This window comes from Phoenix dactylifera, chromosome 9 (genome assembly GCF_009389715.1).
Source record: "Phoenix dactylifera cultivar Barhee BC4 chromosome 9, palm_55x_up_171113_PBpolish2nd_filt_p, whole genome shotgun sequence".
In the NCBI taxonomy this organism is placed as follows: domain Eukaryota; kingdom Viridiplantae; phylum Streptophyta; class Magnoliopsida; order Arecales; family Arecaceae; genus Phoenix; species Phoenix dactylifera.
This window is the reverse complement of record NC_052400.1, coordinates 15,758,102-15,776,362: the sequence shown is the minus strand read 5'-3', so window position 1 is coordinate 15,776,362 and position 18,261 is coordinate 15,758,102. Positions and strand designations below refer to the sequence as shown.

Sequence of the window (18,261 nt, the reverse complement as noted above, 5' to 3'; positions counted from 1 at the left end):
AGTCAATAACCACCTAGATTGCTATTATGATATTACTTGATGATCACCTATAAAAAATAATTACATTATTTATCATATTATTTATATTAAAATATAAAAAAAGTATAAACTAAGAATTCTTTATAATAACAATATTTGATAGTACAACAATGACAATAAAATATAATATAATAATATAGTGATATATTATTATAAATATTTTCATATCATAATAGAATAATATTATATTATTTTTTATATAGTATGATAATATAGTACCATTATAATATTATATTAAAACATTATTGTATTATTATACTATCATTATAATGTAATAGTATTATACGATTATTGTTATATTTTATAATCGATTTACAATGTTATTGTTTATTATATTATTTAGATTAGAATATCAAAATAAATAATTCATGAATTAAGAGTTTTTGATAGTAAAAATAGTTAGACAATTGAAATACTGTGCAATATCCTTTATTGTCATTTCATGATACTATGCAATTGCTTTTGTATTTATTTATCAAATTGTCACAGCCAAAAGAGACATTTTAAGAAACAATATGCGATTACCACATTGTTGAACATATCTTGCACATGTCCGTTTATAGTTGCTCCAAGTTAGTAAACTTTTTATTTGATGGTGCTACACAGGACTGGTCATGTTTGTGATCCTAGAGCCATACAATTTCTCTTTGAAATATCTCAAGCCCTTCATGATAGCATTGATATTTCAAACACAAATGATGATTATCAACAAAGGGCGTTCCTCATAACTCGTTTTGTTCACTTGGTAAATAAATCTCCTTGAATTTAAATAGCTCTTCCATGTATCATATCTTTGGTCATTATAGGAATTATAGGGATAGACCATTCACATTTGCAAATCAACAAATGGCAATTCAGAAGGTGTTTTTACATTTTAGGTTGATTTTGGAGCTGAAATAGAACGTCATTTAACATTTTTAATCGAATGCCGTGCAGCTTTTCATCATATTGATGAGCTTAAGGTCAGTATATCTGATGGATGGACTTTCCTTTTCCAGTTATTTATGGTTATAGTTGCAGATACTACTCCATTTAACCATTTGTTGTATCACTCGTCTTTTCTACCCATCTAAATTGCGCAATCAGAACAATCTACAAGATGCTCATTCAAAATAAAAAGTTAGTAAGTTTAGATAATTTTTTATGGTTTGTGAAGGACTCTGCTAATTGTAGTATGGATTTAAATTGCAAACCAGTTCTTTTTTTTTTCGAGTAACATATGTCATTGAGGTACCAGGAAATGTTCTCTTTATGAAGCAATACATTTCCATCCATCATTCCATGTCTAGTAATATTGGATTTGATGAGCAATGTGGGTAGTTGATATAGTTGCAAAATCCACAATAAAATGAATTTGGTAGGACAACACAGATTCCTATTTAGTATATGGGAGTGAAGCCTGTTTGGGCTAAATCTTCATCCCCATTAAATTTGTCATTCTTTAATCCCCATTGAATGGATCGAAAGTGAATCAGAGAGCCATCGCAATGATGTTCACCATCACAGTGCAGTGTTGTTGCTGAAAGAACAAACTACTGTTCAGAACACAAAATTGACTCAGGTGACTGACTTCTGTTGATTTTCTAGTAGAATGAATATCCTCTTTCTTTATTGTGGGGGGAAGAGGATGGGAGGCAGAGAGAAGCATCAAATTAGACAAGTTATTGATATGTATAGAGAAAGGACAGCTAATTATCGTGGTGGTCCATGAATTTGCTGCAGTTTTCATTTTTTTGATAACACTCTTAAGCTGGCTTTTTTTGTTGATTTTAGTAGAGCATAGTCATGATAGAAAAGAATGGTGTTTAGACCTTAGACTTTGCAATTTTACCTAAATACAATTAATCAGATTTTTGTTTGCATGTCTTCGGCATTATGTCCGTAGTTCACACTGTTGCATCTTTAATTTTGAGTTAGATTTGAACTTTTATTTTCTGGTATCTCGTATCCGGGGTACTGCACCTGGAATCTCATTCTCGCAACCATATCGGCACATGCTGCTTTATTTTTTCATTTAAGCTGAATTTTTATTCTTTAATTTTCTTTCTGCTGAATCAGAAGATAAAGGATTTTATACAGTACCATAATTATTTAGTTTTATCGACCTTAGTTCATTAATTAACATCTTCACTAGCTTATAAATATTTCTTTAAATTGTGCATTTCATGGATGGCATGGATTATGAACTTTTGTTCCCTTACCAGTGGACAAAAGTTTTCCAACAGTTTGTCTGGTTTGCAGGATACTCTAGTTCATTTGAGCAACAATCTAGCAGTCAAAGCAATTAAAGACACAGACAAGTACTTGAGTTTTCTTAAATCTTGTCTAGCTTTTAATGAAGTTACGATTCCTTCCATTTCCAACAGCATAAGGTGCATGACTCTTTATCTTGAGACTGCTGAGGTAATTTTTTTTAGTCAACAAATCATTTTCTACCTGCAGATTCCCATCAGTGCTTCCATATAATTTTCCCCCTGAATGAACAGGTTGCATTATTTGGTGGCTTAGATTCTCATGCAGAAGGACTTGTTAATTCAGCTATCAACTGCTTGCAATGTTTAAACATCACAGCTGGTAAGTTTCATATATGCTCCTATACTTTTAAATATTAGATGATGTTACTATGAAGTAGTTACAACATTGCACTTTCAACATTGTCCATACTCGACATTGGTCTTCTTTGAAGAGATGGACTACAAAACTGTCCTCATTCCTCTTAAGAAGAGCTTCCTGAATCAAATTTGAAGTTTTTTGTATTTGTTGATATAATTCATGGCACAAACCTTGAGATAACTTGCATAAAACTTCTGTGAGCTTTAGTATATGGTTCCTTCTGTTATCCTCCCCTAAATAAGCTGGTCATTGACTGAAAAATTGATTTGAGTATCCCCTGAAGTTGGAATGGTGATCGGTAGAGTAGTTTATTTTGTTGTACCTTCAGAAGAATGTGAAAATGCTTAGGATGCTATCCTTGTTTGGTTGAGTTATTTCATGCATTGTCTTCATCCCTGAGTATTTTTTGGCTTCATGGCCTAAACTGAAGTCCTCTTACTCGAAGACATGCTAGTATCAAGGCCTATAACTGTGGTCTCAAGCAACCGAGGTTTTGTTCCTGGAAGTTCCTGTCGCTTGTGCATGATCACCATCTTATTTTGCACCATTATTCTGAGACTATCATTGTCAGTCATTACCATTGTGACCGTCTGACCACTATAAATTTACCAGAATCCAACTTTGATTCTGCCACTAACTTATCAGGAGTCCAAATTTTTTTAGGGCACTAGAGGAATGCCTGAATAAGAACTGCACCTTCGGACTCTTATTTGCCTATTGCCTATCCACTAGCTTGTGCTACATGCTATCTATGAATGGTAAAACCAATCCATAATGCTAGCACTATGCATACCTACCCATTTTAATCAATGCATGCAGGGGTGGCAAAAACTGATCTGGCCTGATCTATACTTGTCTGGTCTGAGTTTGGATCAAGGGTTTCTTAGTCCTGATCCAATTTGGTAATACTTCTTGACCTGGATTTCAAATTTTTTGTTGTTTGGATCTTTGACCTGATTCAGTCAAATAGAGTTTTGATTTGTCAGGTCAGGTTGGGAATCAGGACAAGTCAGGTTGGTTCACTTTGTTATTACTTGTTTAGTTCGTAGAAATACTAAACTAGAGTGAGGTACTTCAATTCCAATAAATCTGGGTAATAGAAACCCTGAAAAATCACCTCTATAGGCCATGCTATGTTTTTCCTCCCTTTTGTTTTATTAGAGTTCCAAGGTGGGGTTTGGGACATGTTAGGTTGGATTTGTAATCCAAAGTAGGCTACGGATTAGTAGGATTAGTCATGCCTTGGGAATCTATCTGCCAGCAGGTTCAGGACAAGGAGTCCTCCTGCAATGTCAGGCCAGGTTAGTACAAGTTAAATTAGCAAATGATAGTTTTCAAAGTTTTAACTTGACCTGACCCATTGCGCCTCCCCACATTCAAGCATAAGCTATCAGCCAATACTGTGCTGTACAATAAACAATTTTTCAAACTAGCAAATGATATCTTTCAAAGTTTTAACTTGACCAGAAGCTGACCTGACCCATTGCCCTTCCCTACATTCAAGCATATGGCATCAGCCAATACTGTACCATACAATAAACAATTTCATTTCAGTTCGTGACACATGCAGCCCTGTATGTGATACCTTGATGTGAACTGTCTTTGCTTGCCTTCTGTTGTTTTAATCTCTTTTACATATAGGTCTACTTAGTATTGCTTTTTTTTTCTTTGTTCCAGCTAATAATCTATATGCAACTTTTCATGTTTACTATTGCAGGTTTTCACAAATCAGTCGATGTGGATCAAATTCTGTCATTAACATGCAAAATGTGCAGTCTATTAGTTATGATACCAGGTCACTCAGATTTTTTCCCCTTCTAACAATTGCAATATGATATTAAGAACTTTCCACTTATTGGCATCTAAGATTTGTCACTTACAGAGATTTCTCAAATTCTCTATTATCAATTAGAGGTTCCTTTACTACAATGTCCTTGTTAGCTTGAAATCCTAGAACTCTCAATATTGCAGCTGATATTCTGTCCATGAATGAATCTCACGTTATCTTGCCAAATGTCAGTTAGGTGACTGTAATGAATCTAAGATGATTGTGTCAACATACCATTACAAAAACAATTTATCTGTGTATTAGTAGTCATCTTCTAATATTGCACAGTGTTTTTTGTTTGCCCTTGTATCTTTCAGAATTTTTAAGGAAATACCATTTAGGATTTTACTGGTGTATTTAATATTAAATCCATATAATAAGCGTACATCAATGAAGGTGATCGTATGGAAGGCAATATATATGGATAGGGTTCAGATAAATAGATATGGTATCAAAGTACCTTTGCGAAAACAATTTATATGTGCTGGTGTGTCAGTTGTTATCATCTTGCAATGCTTTTGTTCGCCATTGTATCTTTCAGAATTTTTAAGGAAATACCATGTCAGATCTTTCTGGTGCATTGGAGATTAAATCCATATAATAAACATCATCAATGACTAATACTTAATAACCTATACATCAAGGTTCCATGCAGAAAATATGTGCATCTTTCAGCTAAATAGGTACTAAATATCATTATCATACCATGCGAAAACAATTTATATGTGCTGGTGTGTCAGTTGTTATCATCTTGCCATGCTTTTGTTCGCCATTGTATCTTTCAGAATTTTTAAGGAAATACCATGTCAGATCTTTCTGGTGCATTGGAGATTAAATCCATATAATAAACATCATCAATGACTAATACTTAATAACCTATACATCAAGGTTCCATGCAGAAAATATGTGCATCTTTCAGCTAAATAGGCATTATCATACTATGCCAAATGTTGGCGCATACCAGTTAATAAACAAGGGCATTAGCGACATACTAAAAATCACAAAGTTATTTTTAGGGTACATTTAATGCCATTGTATTAAACTTCTCTTAAACCAAACAAAGATTGTAGATTTAGTTATTGATCACATAGTCTGGTATTTTCTCTTTTCTGGTGATCAGTTTATTATATTTCATGCAATTTAACATTTGTAATATTTAAGCCACAGTAAACCAATTGTTTATTCTTGGCCAAATAATAAGAATTTTGGCACAGCTTATGTGGATGCTAGTCAAGAAAAGCCAATTAACATTTAGGTTAATTCAATGTCCAACACAATATATCAAGATATGTTTTCTTGGTACCGGGTTCCATACCGGTGCCGCCCTCTCATTGTGTCAGTACGCCTCGTACAAGGGTCGGTTCGGCGTACCGAGTGTCGGTATGCTTTTTGTACTGTGTACTGGTACAGTACGGTATGCACCGAACCAGTATAGTATGGTATGCACCGTATCGTCTAGTTCGGTATGGTATGGCGTACTATGCAATATATTATCATATTTTGTGGTGCTTTCGAAGGTCTTCAATTTCAAAAAGACTATCTGATCCTTTTTCTTAATTCACAAATTTTAGATGTCAAGAGTTGAAATATTTCAGTAGGTTTTTGGTTGTTAGGAGGATATTGAAGAAAGGAAAAACTCGTGAACTTTAAAAAATTATACTCAAAGTAGACATTTCTATTTGAAGTTTTGGGGAATTTTGTGAAATTTGATTGTACTACAGAAGAACCAGTTGTCTAAAATCATAACTTGTCTTCAAAAATAGAAAACACAAAAGTTCACAAAATATCATGATTTTTCAGTACATCTAAGTGCACCCTATAAGGAGGGGACAAAAAACTAGAAGGATGTTAAGTTTCTTTTCAGTTTTTTTTTTTTTTTAAATTCTACTGCTTTCTATTATTGCAGGTATTCATGAAGAAGGGATTGCTTTCTTTGCACGAAGCTTAATATCGGTTTTAAATTATCAGTCATCGTAAGTCTTAGGCAAGAAAACTGCCTTATTATTGTGTTGTATCTTGTTGTGACATATATCTCAATTCTATTGCTGTAGGACATCATCAAGAATTAAAGTAAAGATATTCTGTGCAGTCATCTTTCTGTCTGCAAGTCTGTCTCAATACCGGCTTCCTTACCATGCAATCAATGCTGAGGTATGAGTTTTTCCATGATGGGAGCATTTAACCAAATGTACTTGTCATGCACTAAATGAGATTTGTTACTACTTGGGGTGCAATCAAGCCGAGCCGAGTCGAGTAACTAAAGGATGAAGCTCGACTCGATTCAAAATACTCGGGCTCAAAACTTGACTCAAGATTGATCGAGCCTTAATATCCAAGCTTAAACTCGACTTGATAAAAAAAAAGAGCAATACTCGAGATTGACTTGTCTCAACTCGAATATCAATCGAGCCATACTCGAGCTCGAGTTCAAGCTTGAATTCGAGCCTCGGTCATAATTTAAAAAAATATGGTTAAAACAAAATATAATATTATATTATATTTTTAAATTATTAAATTAATAGTGTATATGTTTTAAATAAAATATAATACTTTAAAAGATATATACTCAACTAGGCTCGCGAGCCTTCAAGCCGAGTATTTTGCTACTCAAGCTTGACTCCAAAAAATTTGTTCGAGCTACTCGAGCTCAGTAGCAGCCAAGTCGAGTAAGCTACTCGGCTCATTTGCACCCTTAGTCGCTACTATATTGCTTTGGATACTTGGTGAAATCTTTCATGTTTTCAGCTCTTGATTTTCTTTAGGCTAACACAAAAGGCCGTAAAAGCATAACAAGCATCATAGTGAATGTAGTGAATTCAATGAACAATTAAAAAGGGTTGGGGGTGGGAGACAGCAGAACAATTTATCTGTTTACACCAGTCTTATTATCTTGTACATAAATGCTCTTGTAAGGAAGGAGTTGATGACGGTATCCAACATCTCTAACTGCTTGTTATATACTCATGATAGATGATAGAAATAAGAATTTTCTGAGAAGAATTGGAACTACAAAATAGTATGACTTAATGAAGAATAACCAGAGTTATGATATTCTATGTGCATTACCGGCTTGTTGGAATTTGGATTATTAGAAATATAAATATCATTTGAATTATTGAACTAGGAAAGGGTTCGAACAGCAATTATACCAAAGAATATGATATGATTGCATTTGTGTCATTGTAGTAAGTTTTAAGAACTAAAGAGTATGATAGGCTTGTCTGGATGGTGATAAAGTTGATTGTTTCTAGCAATCCAATTCCGACGATATAAAATAAAGGAATCCTATAAGGTAGACAATGTTTCATACTGTGATAGAAACCTTGATTTGACTTATGAAGTTGACTTTAATCATGTGAGGTGAGAGTAGAATAGTTTTATAGATAGGCTTTCCTAATGATCATCATGATATAATTGTTAGTGGCATGCTCCATATCGATTGGATTACTTAATTATCTTTCGCATTGGTGCCTTTTCTTGGACTAGCTATTTCAGTCTTCCTTAAAATTTCATGTAATTTCATTTTTTTGACTGTTCATGGTTTTGCAAATAAAATAGCAAATTGCTTCCTGATGCTTTTCGATAGAAACTCTAATGGTTGGAGATGATTTATGTATCCTTTTTTTTCAATTTGGCGATCACAATATGAATGTTTGATTTTTTTTTGGTAACAAAGATGTGGTGCATGTAGATCAGTTGCTCTTCATATTTAGTTTCGAAACTATTTTAGTTAATGCTCCATGTCCAAGAAATTAATGAAGAGAAAATGTCAGCCGATCTGGAAAAAAGAAAAAAAATCTCCTCTTGTTTGGGTCAACTGAAAAAATTGTAGTGGAAGTAGGTGGGGGATATGGTCGAGTTCCTGATTGACTTTTGTTATTTTCTACAATATATCTATGTAAAGTACAGGAAATATTCTGCACCTCTCGAAGAAAACTTTGGCCTGTTAATTTCTCCATGTTTCTCTGTCTTTAACTTTCTTCTCATTGCTGAATATTCGAATAATGATTGTGCTGTGCCTCGTCTTTGTTTCTTGTTCTTTTGCTAAGGAAAAATAAAACAAAGGAAAAGAAATTCAATGAGAGAAGAGAAAATAAAAATTAGAAAAAAAAAGATATGAGAAATTTCTCTTGTTTCTTTAACTAGGAAAATAGCAAACAGAATTTGGCGAACATTGTTTGGATATTGGTTACTCTATTGATCTACTTGCCTTCGACTCTTTTCTCTAAAAGCTTTACCTGAAACAGATGAAATTAGGCCTTTGAGATTTTTGATTTTTTTTTTCCCTCCTGCTTGTTAAATTATCAAATAAAGCCTAAATGTTGGTGATGCCTACATGCATTTGTTTATCTTAAGTATCTGTCCAGGTTGTGGGCAATGATCAGTTATTCTATGGAGAGCCATCCTACCATCAAGAGCTTTCATCCATCTCCACTCTTGCTCTTCAGAATCTGGATGATGCTATTGGAGAAGAATCTCATTTGGTAAATGCTCTTTTAATTCCTGATTACTAACATCATAATACATTTTTCCTTTGACCTGCTAAAGTTCCATTTGTCGATGCTTGGACAAGGTTACACGAGGAAGCTTGGCTCTTGAAGCTTGTAATTGCCTACTCACATGTTTTAACGTAGGTCCTATTGCTTTTCCATGTTGTGAATGTTAGTAAATGAATGTTGCTTAGAATACATAGGTGCGAATCATCTGCTAATCTTAGAATTTTCTTGCTATGATGCTCAGGGAAGTTGTGAACTATTTTTGAAATGCTCTGGACTGATTGAGATTGCCAAGTCATGTTTGCATCCAAAGGATAAGTATCTACAATCAACGGTTAACTTCTTTGATAAATGCTCCAAAAAGAAAGAAGTTGCCTTCAGTTAAAAGAGGATCGTTTGTTAGTTCTTCATATTGTCATAATAATTTTTTTTACTCATTTCCATGTAAACCTTTCATGCCGAGAAAAGGTCAGACTAGTTAACGAACCTAAAAGAGCTTGGTCTATTTTTTTTCCCAGTCCATCTGTTTATATTGTTGGCTGATTGGCTCCTTTTTATTGCAACGTCTTAAAAAATAGGTGAAACGGGTTATGTTTCTAATGAATTTTGTGAAATTCTGTCATAGGGCATCTCTATTTCATGCCATCTTTGTTAACTTTGTTTTCTTCAACTAGATTCAATGATGGTTGGGTTCCTGTTGGGTCTGGGTGGTTGTCAGTACCATACTTTCGGAATTGCGAATCCAGGTAATGTGGACATAAAGCTCCAATTGTATGTCTTCGGGAAGTTGATCATTGCAAAATGGGTTTTTATCGCATAATATGTTAGAGGTTTTGACCTGTAAACTATAATACTTGGATATCGTCGATTGGTTGTTATATCATATGATGAAGCGGTACACTATGTTTACCAATATGGGGCTTGGTCCTCTGTTTTCCTCAAGGCTTTTAGTAATGCCAATGGATCGGGCCGGCCCATTGAGCTGGCAGCCAAGCCTGAAAAGAACTAGCATGATTGGGCCAGGTTGGCTGAATGTAACATCATTTTATTGCGTTGGGTTGGGCTGACCCTGGAAGGCCTATTCTAATCCCTGAGACATTGGAAATTCAATTTTTTATGGCTGCAAGACTTTTCGCTGAGACGGGTAGATCTGGGTCAGGTGGTTGGAATTTGTAACTGGATGCGGAATAGAGCTTAGATGGAGCGGTTGATGCAAGGCAATGGAGCACTTTTTTTTTTTTTGCTAAAGATGGGTTTTCATACAATACGTGTACAAATACACCCAATAAAATCAAAAAATACTAACTCACGGAAAGCCAGTGGCAGCTCCCACTCCCTCACCCAAAGGGTGTATCCTGAATGATAAGCCGCGAAGGCAACCATCCTATCGGCTGCCCCATTGGCTTCTCTAAATACATGCTTGGCCTGAACGGCCACCCCAACCCCACACATCATCTCTATATCCCGAAGCAAGGGGTGGTCTGTGCCTTCACCCCTCAGCCCCTTCTGGATCCAACTGATAACTGTGGTCGAGTCGCCCTTCAAAACAATCGAGCCAGCCTGCAAAATCTGCTTCGCATATCGAAGATCCGCCCAAGCAGCTCGTAACTCTGCCCCGGGAACCGACGTGCCGAACAACTGACAGCCACCTGCTGCCACCACTCTGGAGTGCGGGTCTTGTATCACAAAACCTGCACCACCTCACGCGCCTCCATTCAGAACCGATCCGTCGAAGTTGACCTTGAGGAAACTCGAGGGTGGGGGTTTTCAGGTGAAAAACACCATCTGAGGAGCCGAAGCAGAGAGGGAACCCCAGGTGTCCCGAGCTATCAGAGATCCATCTGAAGAAGATCTGATCTCCAATGTCTGTACTCGCGCGAGCTCCGCCACAAACCTCGGTGACACCCTGCGCTCATCAAAGGTGCGAGCGTTCCTTGCCGGCCAGATCTGATGTGCTGTGCAGGTCGCTCGAATAGCCTCCTGACATGTCCGAGGGCGGACCAACCACTGCTGCATCATCTGTAAAAACTGAGGCCTCCCACGCCAGACCTCCTGCGGGAACCCTGCCCACAGCTATGCCAACCTCGCCTACGTACACTGGAAGAGCACGTGGTTGACCGACTCCTCAACACTGCATGTCCCACACTCCGCTGGGATCTTCCATCCTCGCCTGCTCAGCGCTGCTCTCGTCGGAAGACGGTCCCACGCCACCTTCCATAGGAAGAGTGCAGCCCTCGGGTGAAGCCCTGACCTTCAGATCCAAGTGTAGTTCTACCCCGGCTCGTGCTCCTGCTGGATAACACCGGCGAGATCTCCCAGTCGGACCCTGGATCGGCAAGAGGTGCCCCAAACCCTGGCATCAGGCCCCCCACAACCTGGCACCGGAAGAGACCAGATCCTCTCAGCTAGGTATCCTCCGAACAACTGACGTAACCTGGCGTCATCCCATGCTGACTCTCTCGGGGCCAGAAGATCAAAAACCCGCAACCCCTCCACAGCCGCAGCATCGATCATGGTCGGCTAGCACCTCAGTGGGACAGTATCCACCCATGGATCCGCAGTCACATCAATACTCCGCCCATCCCCAACTATCCACCTGGTATTTGCCGACACCGTCGTCAAGTACCTCCTAATCTCACGCCACATGAAAGAGACTCGCCGCCCACTCCATGCCACCTCTGAGCCCTCGCGTCCATATCTGGCAGCCATCACCTGACTCCACAGCCCGTGTGGCTCTAGCAGGAACAGAGCTACATGCCAAGCAATGAAAACCTCGCGACGCTCCAGTAGGGACTGCACCCCGAGACCGCCCTCACTGGTAGGCCGGCAGACGTGCTCCCAGGCCATCAAATGCACCCCGCGGCCTCCGCCATGTGACCCCCACAGGAAGCATCGCAGCAGTCGCTCGACCCTCAGTAAGGTCGTCTTCAGAACCACGGTGTTGGCTATGAGATAAACTGGCATGGACCCCAACACTAATCTGATCAAGGTCAGTCTCCCCATCATAGACAGGGAAGCTGCTCTCCATCCCTCCAACCTGCTCTCTACCCGCTACACCGGGCTGGAGCACTCTGCCACCCGTAATCTGCGGCATGTGATGGAAACTCCCAGGTAGGTCAATGTCTCCTCCTGCTCAGGTATCTGCAGAATCCCACGGATCTCCTATCTGACCCTGCTCTCCGTACTCGGACTGAAGTGAACAGCTGACTTTTGGAAGTTAACTCTCTGACCTGACGCCATGCAGTAATCCGCTACCACCCTACGAAGGACCCGTGCATCAGAAACTCGCGCCCTGGCCAAAAGAAGACAATCGTCAGCGAAAAGTAAGGGAGAAAGAGGACTAGCCCCCGGGGCAGGAACATAGGCCTCCAGCTCCCTGCGGGCACACACCTTCTGCAAAGCACGAGACAAAATGTCAGCACAAAGAATAAACAAATAAGGTGATAGAGGACATCCCTGACGCAGCCCCATGGTGGACTCAAAGAAAGGAGAAGGTGTGCCATTGACCAAAATCGAAAACTTTGGCCCCCTGACACACCCCAGGACCCAACCGATCCACTGCCTGTGGAACCCGTACGCCTCCAGTGCCTGCTGAAGAAACCTCCATCTGATCCTGTCATAAGCTGTCTTCATATCCAGCTTAATAGCCATCAGGCTACGTCGCTTTGATGCTCGCTGAAGGTCCACATCATCTCCTAGGCCAGCAGAACATTATGGGAAATGTTTCTGCCAGCTATCAACGCCCCCTGCTCCTGACTGATGATGCCAAGCAAAAGGGGCTTCATCCTCCAAACCATAATTCTGGCCACTACCTTATACAAGGTTGTACACAAACTAATGGGTCTGAAGTGACAGGGCTTCACCGCCTCCTGACGCTTCGGAATGAGCGTGATGAAAGTGGCCTTCCAATCTCCCGGCAATGGAACTTGATGCAAGGCAATGGAACTTAAAAATGCTCAAGATGAATATAGCTTGGTATCTGAAAATTGATTTGATTCATAACACAACTAGATAGCTTGTGAGGCCGGCTCCATTTCGGATCAGCTTCCCTTGATCCGATTTTGAGACTTTTCTCTTTTGGAACCAGACTTTCCTAGAAAATAATAAATTTTGTATATGAATTGTAAATAGAATAGTGGAATGCTAGTTGTATTTTTTTCTTATATTATTATTCTTAAATAAAGTGATTAGAATTATTTTTTTCTTTCCCTTTTTAAAGAGCTTGGATTTTGATCATTTTATTTAAAACAAAAAAAAACAGTTAGATTTGTTTGAAAAGTTTGACACTCATTGTATGAGATGTGGAAGGGTGCTTTCGGAAAAGAAAGTTGACAGATGGAATTGGAATGAAATATAAACAATTGTTTTATATAAAATATAGATAAACATTTATCAATTTTCGAACTTAGATCTTCTTGAGAAAACAAAGTGCAACCTCTCGGCCATGGTCCTTTTTAGTTTACGACGTTGAATAACATCACTGAAACGTGCTTAAAGAAAAAAAATTCTACGAAGTTGAGACGGCCACGCTAAGTAAACAAGGATTGAGAGTATAGAGAATGGTTGGCCGAGCCTGCGTTTTTGTTTATCATTGAATTGGAAGGAAATGACACATTCAAATCAATTGCAAGTGAACAACACACCGTATACGAGCAGAACAAGAATATTATTCGGCAACTTCAAATCATTCACGAAACCAAGGCCCAAACAGAAGGTAGTCCTTTTCCTGACGTGCGAGCTCGCTAATGGTAGGAATATCTGGCTAAGGTTTGGATGGAGGTTCGGGGGCTCCATTTGACAACCATACCGATGTCCATAAGGAGCAATACAGCGTCAACATGTTCCCAAGTACCAGTTCAATTGCCGAGTCCGAGAGAGAGAGACCCAACTTGCCATCCTTGACCCAGGCTACCTCTTTCTTCTGTTCTTTGGAGGGAAATCGGCATGGCATCCTGGCTCTGTGAACAATAAGGCAGATAGGTACGTCGGGCATAGACTAAACAATTTTCTGAAACATTCTCCAATAACGTAGCAAACTAATATCTGCCGAAACATTTTGAACCCTGCAGCCAGAATCGATCCAACTTTGTCCTACAATCTTCTTGACCCCTGCGTTTTCCATGGCCTGTCTCAGCTCTTCAGCCTCATTCCATCTCCCTTCCCCAGCATATATATTCCTCAAGACTGTATACACCCCGGAATGCCAAGGTTGCAATGTTATCATTCGCCGACCGACCTGAGTCCCCAGCTGCACGTCACCATGAACCTTGCAAGCCCCTAGAAGAGCCCCCCAGACCGAAGCATCAGCCTCGACCGGCATCCTCCTAATGAATTCGACTGCCTCGTTTAAGAGGCCTGCCCTGCTTAAAAGGTCCACCACGCAACCGTAGTGCTCCATCAATGGAGCCACCCCGAATTCACTGTTCATTGCTTCAAACCACCTTAACCCCGCGTCGACCAGCCTCGCCCGAGCACAAGCTGTCAATATGGCAACAAAAGTGATGTGGTTAGGCCGCAGGCCTTCAGCTCTCATCCTGTCGAGTAAACCCAAAGCCACGGTCTCATTCCCGTTGCTGGCCAATGCCGATATCATAGCATTCCAAGTGCATACTTCCTTCTCATCCATCGCAGCGAAAACATTGGTGCAGTAACTCAAACGTCCGTGCTTGCCGTACATGTCAATCAGTGCCGTCCCCAAGAACGCCGTCATTCGGGTCTCGTGTCGGATGACGTACCCATGGATCTGGGTTCCTCCAGGCAGAGCTCCGGCTCCGTCCATATTAGCGCACGCAAAGAGGACGGAGACCAATGTGGCTTCATTGGGCCTCACTGTTACAGTCTCTGCCTGCCAATTCTTATGCATCAGTCTTCTGAGCAACTCAATCGCCCCTCGGAAATTTCCATTTCTAGCGAACCCGTTGATGAGGCTGGTCCAGGAGATAACATCTTTAACAATCATGCATTCGAATAAATGGGAAGCGGACTCCAGGTCGCCGTTCAGGCAGAGGGCGTCGAGCATCGCGTTGCAGGACGCCAAGTCTGGTTGAGGGATTTCGTCGAACGTGTTGCGGGCCTCCGAGAGGTGGCCGAGTTTGGCGTAGAACCTGACGATGGAGCAGTTGACGAAGTCGTCGAGAAGGAGGCCGCGGCGGATGGCTTGCGCGTGGATGGCGCGGCCGGTGAAGAAGGAGAAGGCGGCGGCGGCCTTGAGGAGGGAGGGGAAGGTGTGGTGGTTGGGTGGAGTCCCGTGCTCGAGCATGTGGGCGAAGAGGCGGAGGGCGGCGGCGGGCGGGTCCCCGCGGCGGAGGTAGGCTCTTATGAGGCAGTTGTAGACGAAGGTGGTGTTGGTGCTTCCTTGGCATCTTGGTTGGGAGTCTGAAGGTGGTGTGGAGAGAAAGAATCCGGTGGTGATGAGAAGGGTGTGGATTTGGGGGAGTTTCTGCGGGTGGTTGCAGTAGTTTTGGACTAGTGACTCGAGGCATCGCATACGGTGCCTGCTGCCTTCCAAACCACCAGCGTCGTTTGGCCGCTATCCTCTCGCCTTCAGCCGCGCGCCGGCTACGTGGTGTTTAATGGGGTGCAATTGACGATAATTTGCGATGTAATGGTTTAAGTCCCACCTTCATAACCTATTTTCTACCCGTAAGGGCGTGCATCGATCCTTGTGATTTAGCTTTGGGGGTAATCATATCTTTTTGTAATCCAAGGAAACATCAAAACTAAAGTTAATGCTGGAAGTGAATATCATATCCACGGTTTTCTAAGACTCCATTGGCTAACCGAGATGGATAGATTTAACCATCAGCAGCCACCCAAGATCAGCTAATCACAATTAAAATTATCCACTATTTGATTGATATTCTCGAGATTAGCAAAATAAACTATGGAAGCTAGCGGTTAATTTTTAACTTTATTTCATCATCATCGATAAAATAAAATGAACTAAGTTAGCCTCTTTTGTTTGGGACATTGACCGATTGAAGGTATTCCAATATTTTGGACACTTGTTTGGTTAGTTAAAATGCTATCAAACTCGTGATTAAAGTTCATTTTTTTATGCCAATCTTATAAGATGAATCTTAGATCCAGTTGTAAGCTTCTTTTTTTAAAACTAATTCTTTGTGCCTAGGCTGTAGCAAACTTGCCATAGCTGAAAAATGAGAAAGATCCTTTTTGGGAAGAGGCATTAGGTACTAAAATCTTGAAGGATAATACCACTCGATACTCGAATCCCTGACCTCGCTTAGAGAAGGGTGGGAGAAAAGGTGTCAACCAGTGAGCTGACTCTGAGGGCTTGTTTGGTTTGCAGGAAGCATTTTCCTTCCCAGGAACATGATTCCTGGGAAACAAATTCCTAGGAAGAGAATGCCTAGGAAAGTACTTTTGGCATGTTTGGTTGACCATGGGAAAGTGACAAATTTCCAAGGTGCTTATGTTTGGTTGGCCATCCACTTTCCTAGGAAAGTTATATATAATTCCTATTATGCCCTTAATAAAAATTAGGTTTTTAATGCCTCTTTAATGCTTCTTTAATGCTGAAGGGACTTTTTGGGAAAAAGTAAAAATGGAGTGATTCCCGCCTCATGGGAAAGTTACTTTCCCATGTTTCTCATGGGAAAGACTTTCCCATGAAATATGGGAATCACATTCCCATGGGAATACAACTTTCCCTTCTCTCTCCTTTGAAAACTCCAACCAAACAAGAGGCATATCATTACTTTTCCGTTGACCACACTTTCCCCCTTTTTTTTTCCGCGAACCAAACGAGCCCTGAGGCTATGTAATGTACTACCGAGGTTGCATTGGGCATACTTTGCTTGACCTGCGATGCACTCGAGCTGTGGCCTGTAAGAAATTTGTGGAAGCGACTGTGATGCAAATTACTCAGTTTCCAGCAAACCTTACAGCTGCAAGCATAGCCTACGATCTGTTGCATTACATGCTGGAGTGCTAAACCATATCCGATTCATTGACAAAACCAGAAGAGAAACACAGAGAATTGGAAATAGAAGGATCGAGCTAAGACCTCGTCCCGTCGTCGGCTCCATGCCTCTTTTACCCCAGGGTCAGCCTAGAACGCCAGATAATTATAGGAAAGAAGTGAACAATGACTATATATAGTTATGTGAGACCCAACCTCATTGGGCCGGCCAGTTGGCCTGGTCCAGCATCCAATCATGGCCCAAAGGACCGTTTCGGTCAAAAACAGGGTAGAGCCCTGGTCTTATCATGGAGGAGGAGGAGGAGGAGGAAGAGTCGTCCTCCACCTTTGATCTCCTCTTCTCTCCTTTTTTTTTCCAGCAATGCCTGGCATCGGCATTCATCGCCGAAGCTATTAGCCGCTTTCCTGCCTCAGTCCCTGGTCAAAGCCGAATCCCTAGCCGCCGGTGAGTGGGCCGGGATCTGAGTACACCGAGCCAAGAAATTCTCCTTCTTGATCCTATTTTTAGTTTGATTTTTGGACGGCCGACCGCCGCCATCGGCCGCTCTTCGCCTCATGTCTCCACCTCTGGCTGCCACCTCGTCGGACCACCATGACCAAAGCTGCTAGCCGCCTCATTCTTTCTTTGTTTTTGCCAAGAAAGAGAAAAAAAGAAAGAAGAGAAAAAAATAATGCGGAGAGAGAGAGAGAAAGAGCCATCTCTTTTTTTTTTTTTTAATATTCTCTCTCTTTCTTCTCTCTCATCTCCCTATTTCTCATTAAGAAGACCCATAGATCTATAAATCGAGTCCCATCGACTTGATCTACGAACTCGAGTAGATCCCTGAAAAGAGACCCTAAACTATCCTGGTGCTTAAGCCGCCTATTAGATCGATTATCCCGGCCTAATTAAATATTTCCGAAACCCCCATTGATGAACCTTATTGATTGATTTTGGCTTGCTTGAGTCCAATTTATTGAGCGAATCGTCTGGACTTGATCTACCATAAACTGTGTTTGTGAAAGGTAGATAACTTGTTCATACATAATTTGTTTTATGACTTGTTTTAATATACTATATTATGAAACACTTATTTTAGAATGTCTATTATTTTTCTTAAATGATGCATCGACATGAAAAAACTTATGCTTGATCCGGTAAGATGGTGAAAAGTTTACTTACTAAGCCGTGTCGCTCATATATACCTCTATTTTTATTTTTCTCTCTCCAGACAAATAGGGTTAATACGAACGAAGGATGGTGCAAGCTTGGAGTTCGCGCTAACAAGCTTAGCAATTTTGTAGAGAAAATTTAGTATTTTAAATTGACTATGAATTCGTAGTTAATAATTTTCTATCACAAG

At 40.3% G+C, this 18,261-nt stretch overlaps 2 protein-coding genes across 4 annotated transcripts in view; one reads left to right on the top strand and one right to left on the bottom strand.

Moving 5' to 3' along the window:
* LOC103700360 (VPS35 endosomal protein-sorting factor-like) overlaps window positions 1–9,621 on the top strand; it is a 46,434-nt gene extending 36,813 nt beyond the window's left edge. For 2 of the 3 annotated variants that reach the window (XM_026802139.2, XM_008782335.4), the window contains 10 exons: window positions 646–784; window positions 918–1,001; window positions 2,281–2,442; window positions 2,526–2,613; window positions 4,370–4,447; window positions 6,387–6,453; window positions 6,532–6,631; window positions 8,848–8,964; window positions 9,054–9,110; window positions 9,221–9,621. In XM_026802139.2, coding sequence (XP_026657940.1) covers window positions 646–784; window positions 918–1,001; window positions 2,281–2,442; window positions 2,526–2,613; window positions 4,370–4,447; window positions 6,387–6,453; window positions 6,532–6,631; window positions 8,848–8,964; window positions 9,054–9,110; window positions 9,221–9,361 — 1,033 coding nt within the window. In that variant the 3' untranslated portion in view covers window positions 9,362–9,621. Of the gene's footprint in view, window positions 1–645; window positions 785–917; window positions 1,002–2,280; window positions 2,443–2,525; window positions 2,614–4,369; window positions 4,448–6,386; window positions 6,454–6,531; window positions 6,632–8,836; window positions 8,965–9,053; window positions 9,111–9,220 lie in introns of all 3 variants that reach the window. The other variant, XM_008782462.4, reaches the window with a different exon arrangement.
* Window positions 9,622–13,527: 3,906 nt separating this feature from the next.
* LOC103701858 (putative pentatricopeptide repeat-containing protein At1g10330) lies at window positions 13,528–15,807 on the bottom strand. Its single transcript, XM_008784068.3, has one exon. The coding sequence runs from the start codon at window positions 15,461–15,463 to the stop codon at window positions 13,973–13,975; it is 1,491 nt and encodes a 496-aa protein (XP_008782290.1). The 5' UTR covers window positions 15,464–15,807; the 3' UTR covers window positions 13,528–13,972.
* Between the last annotated feature and the right edge of the window lie 2,454 nt (window positions 15,808–18,261).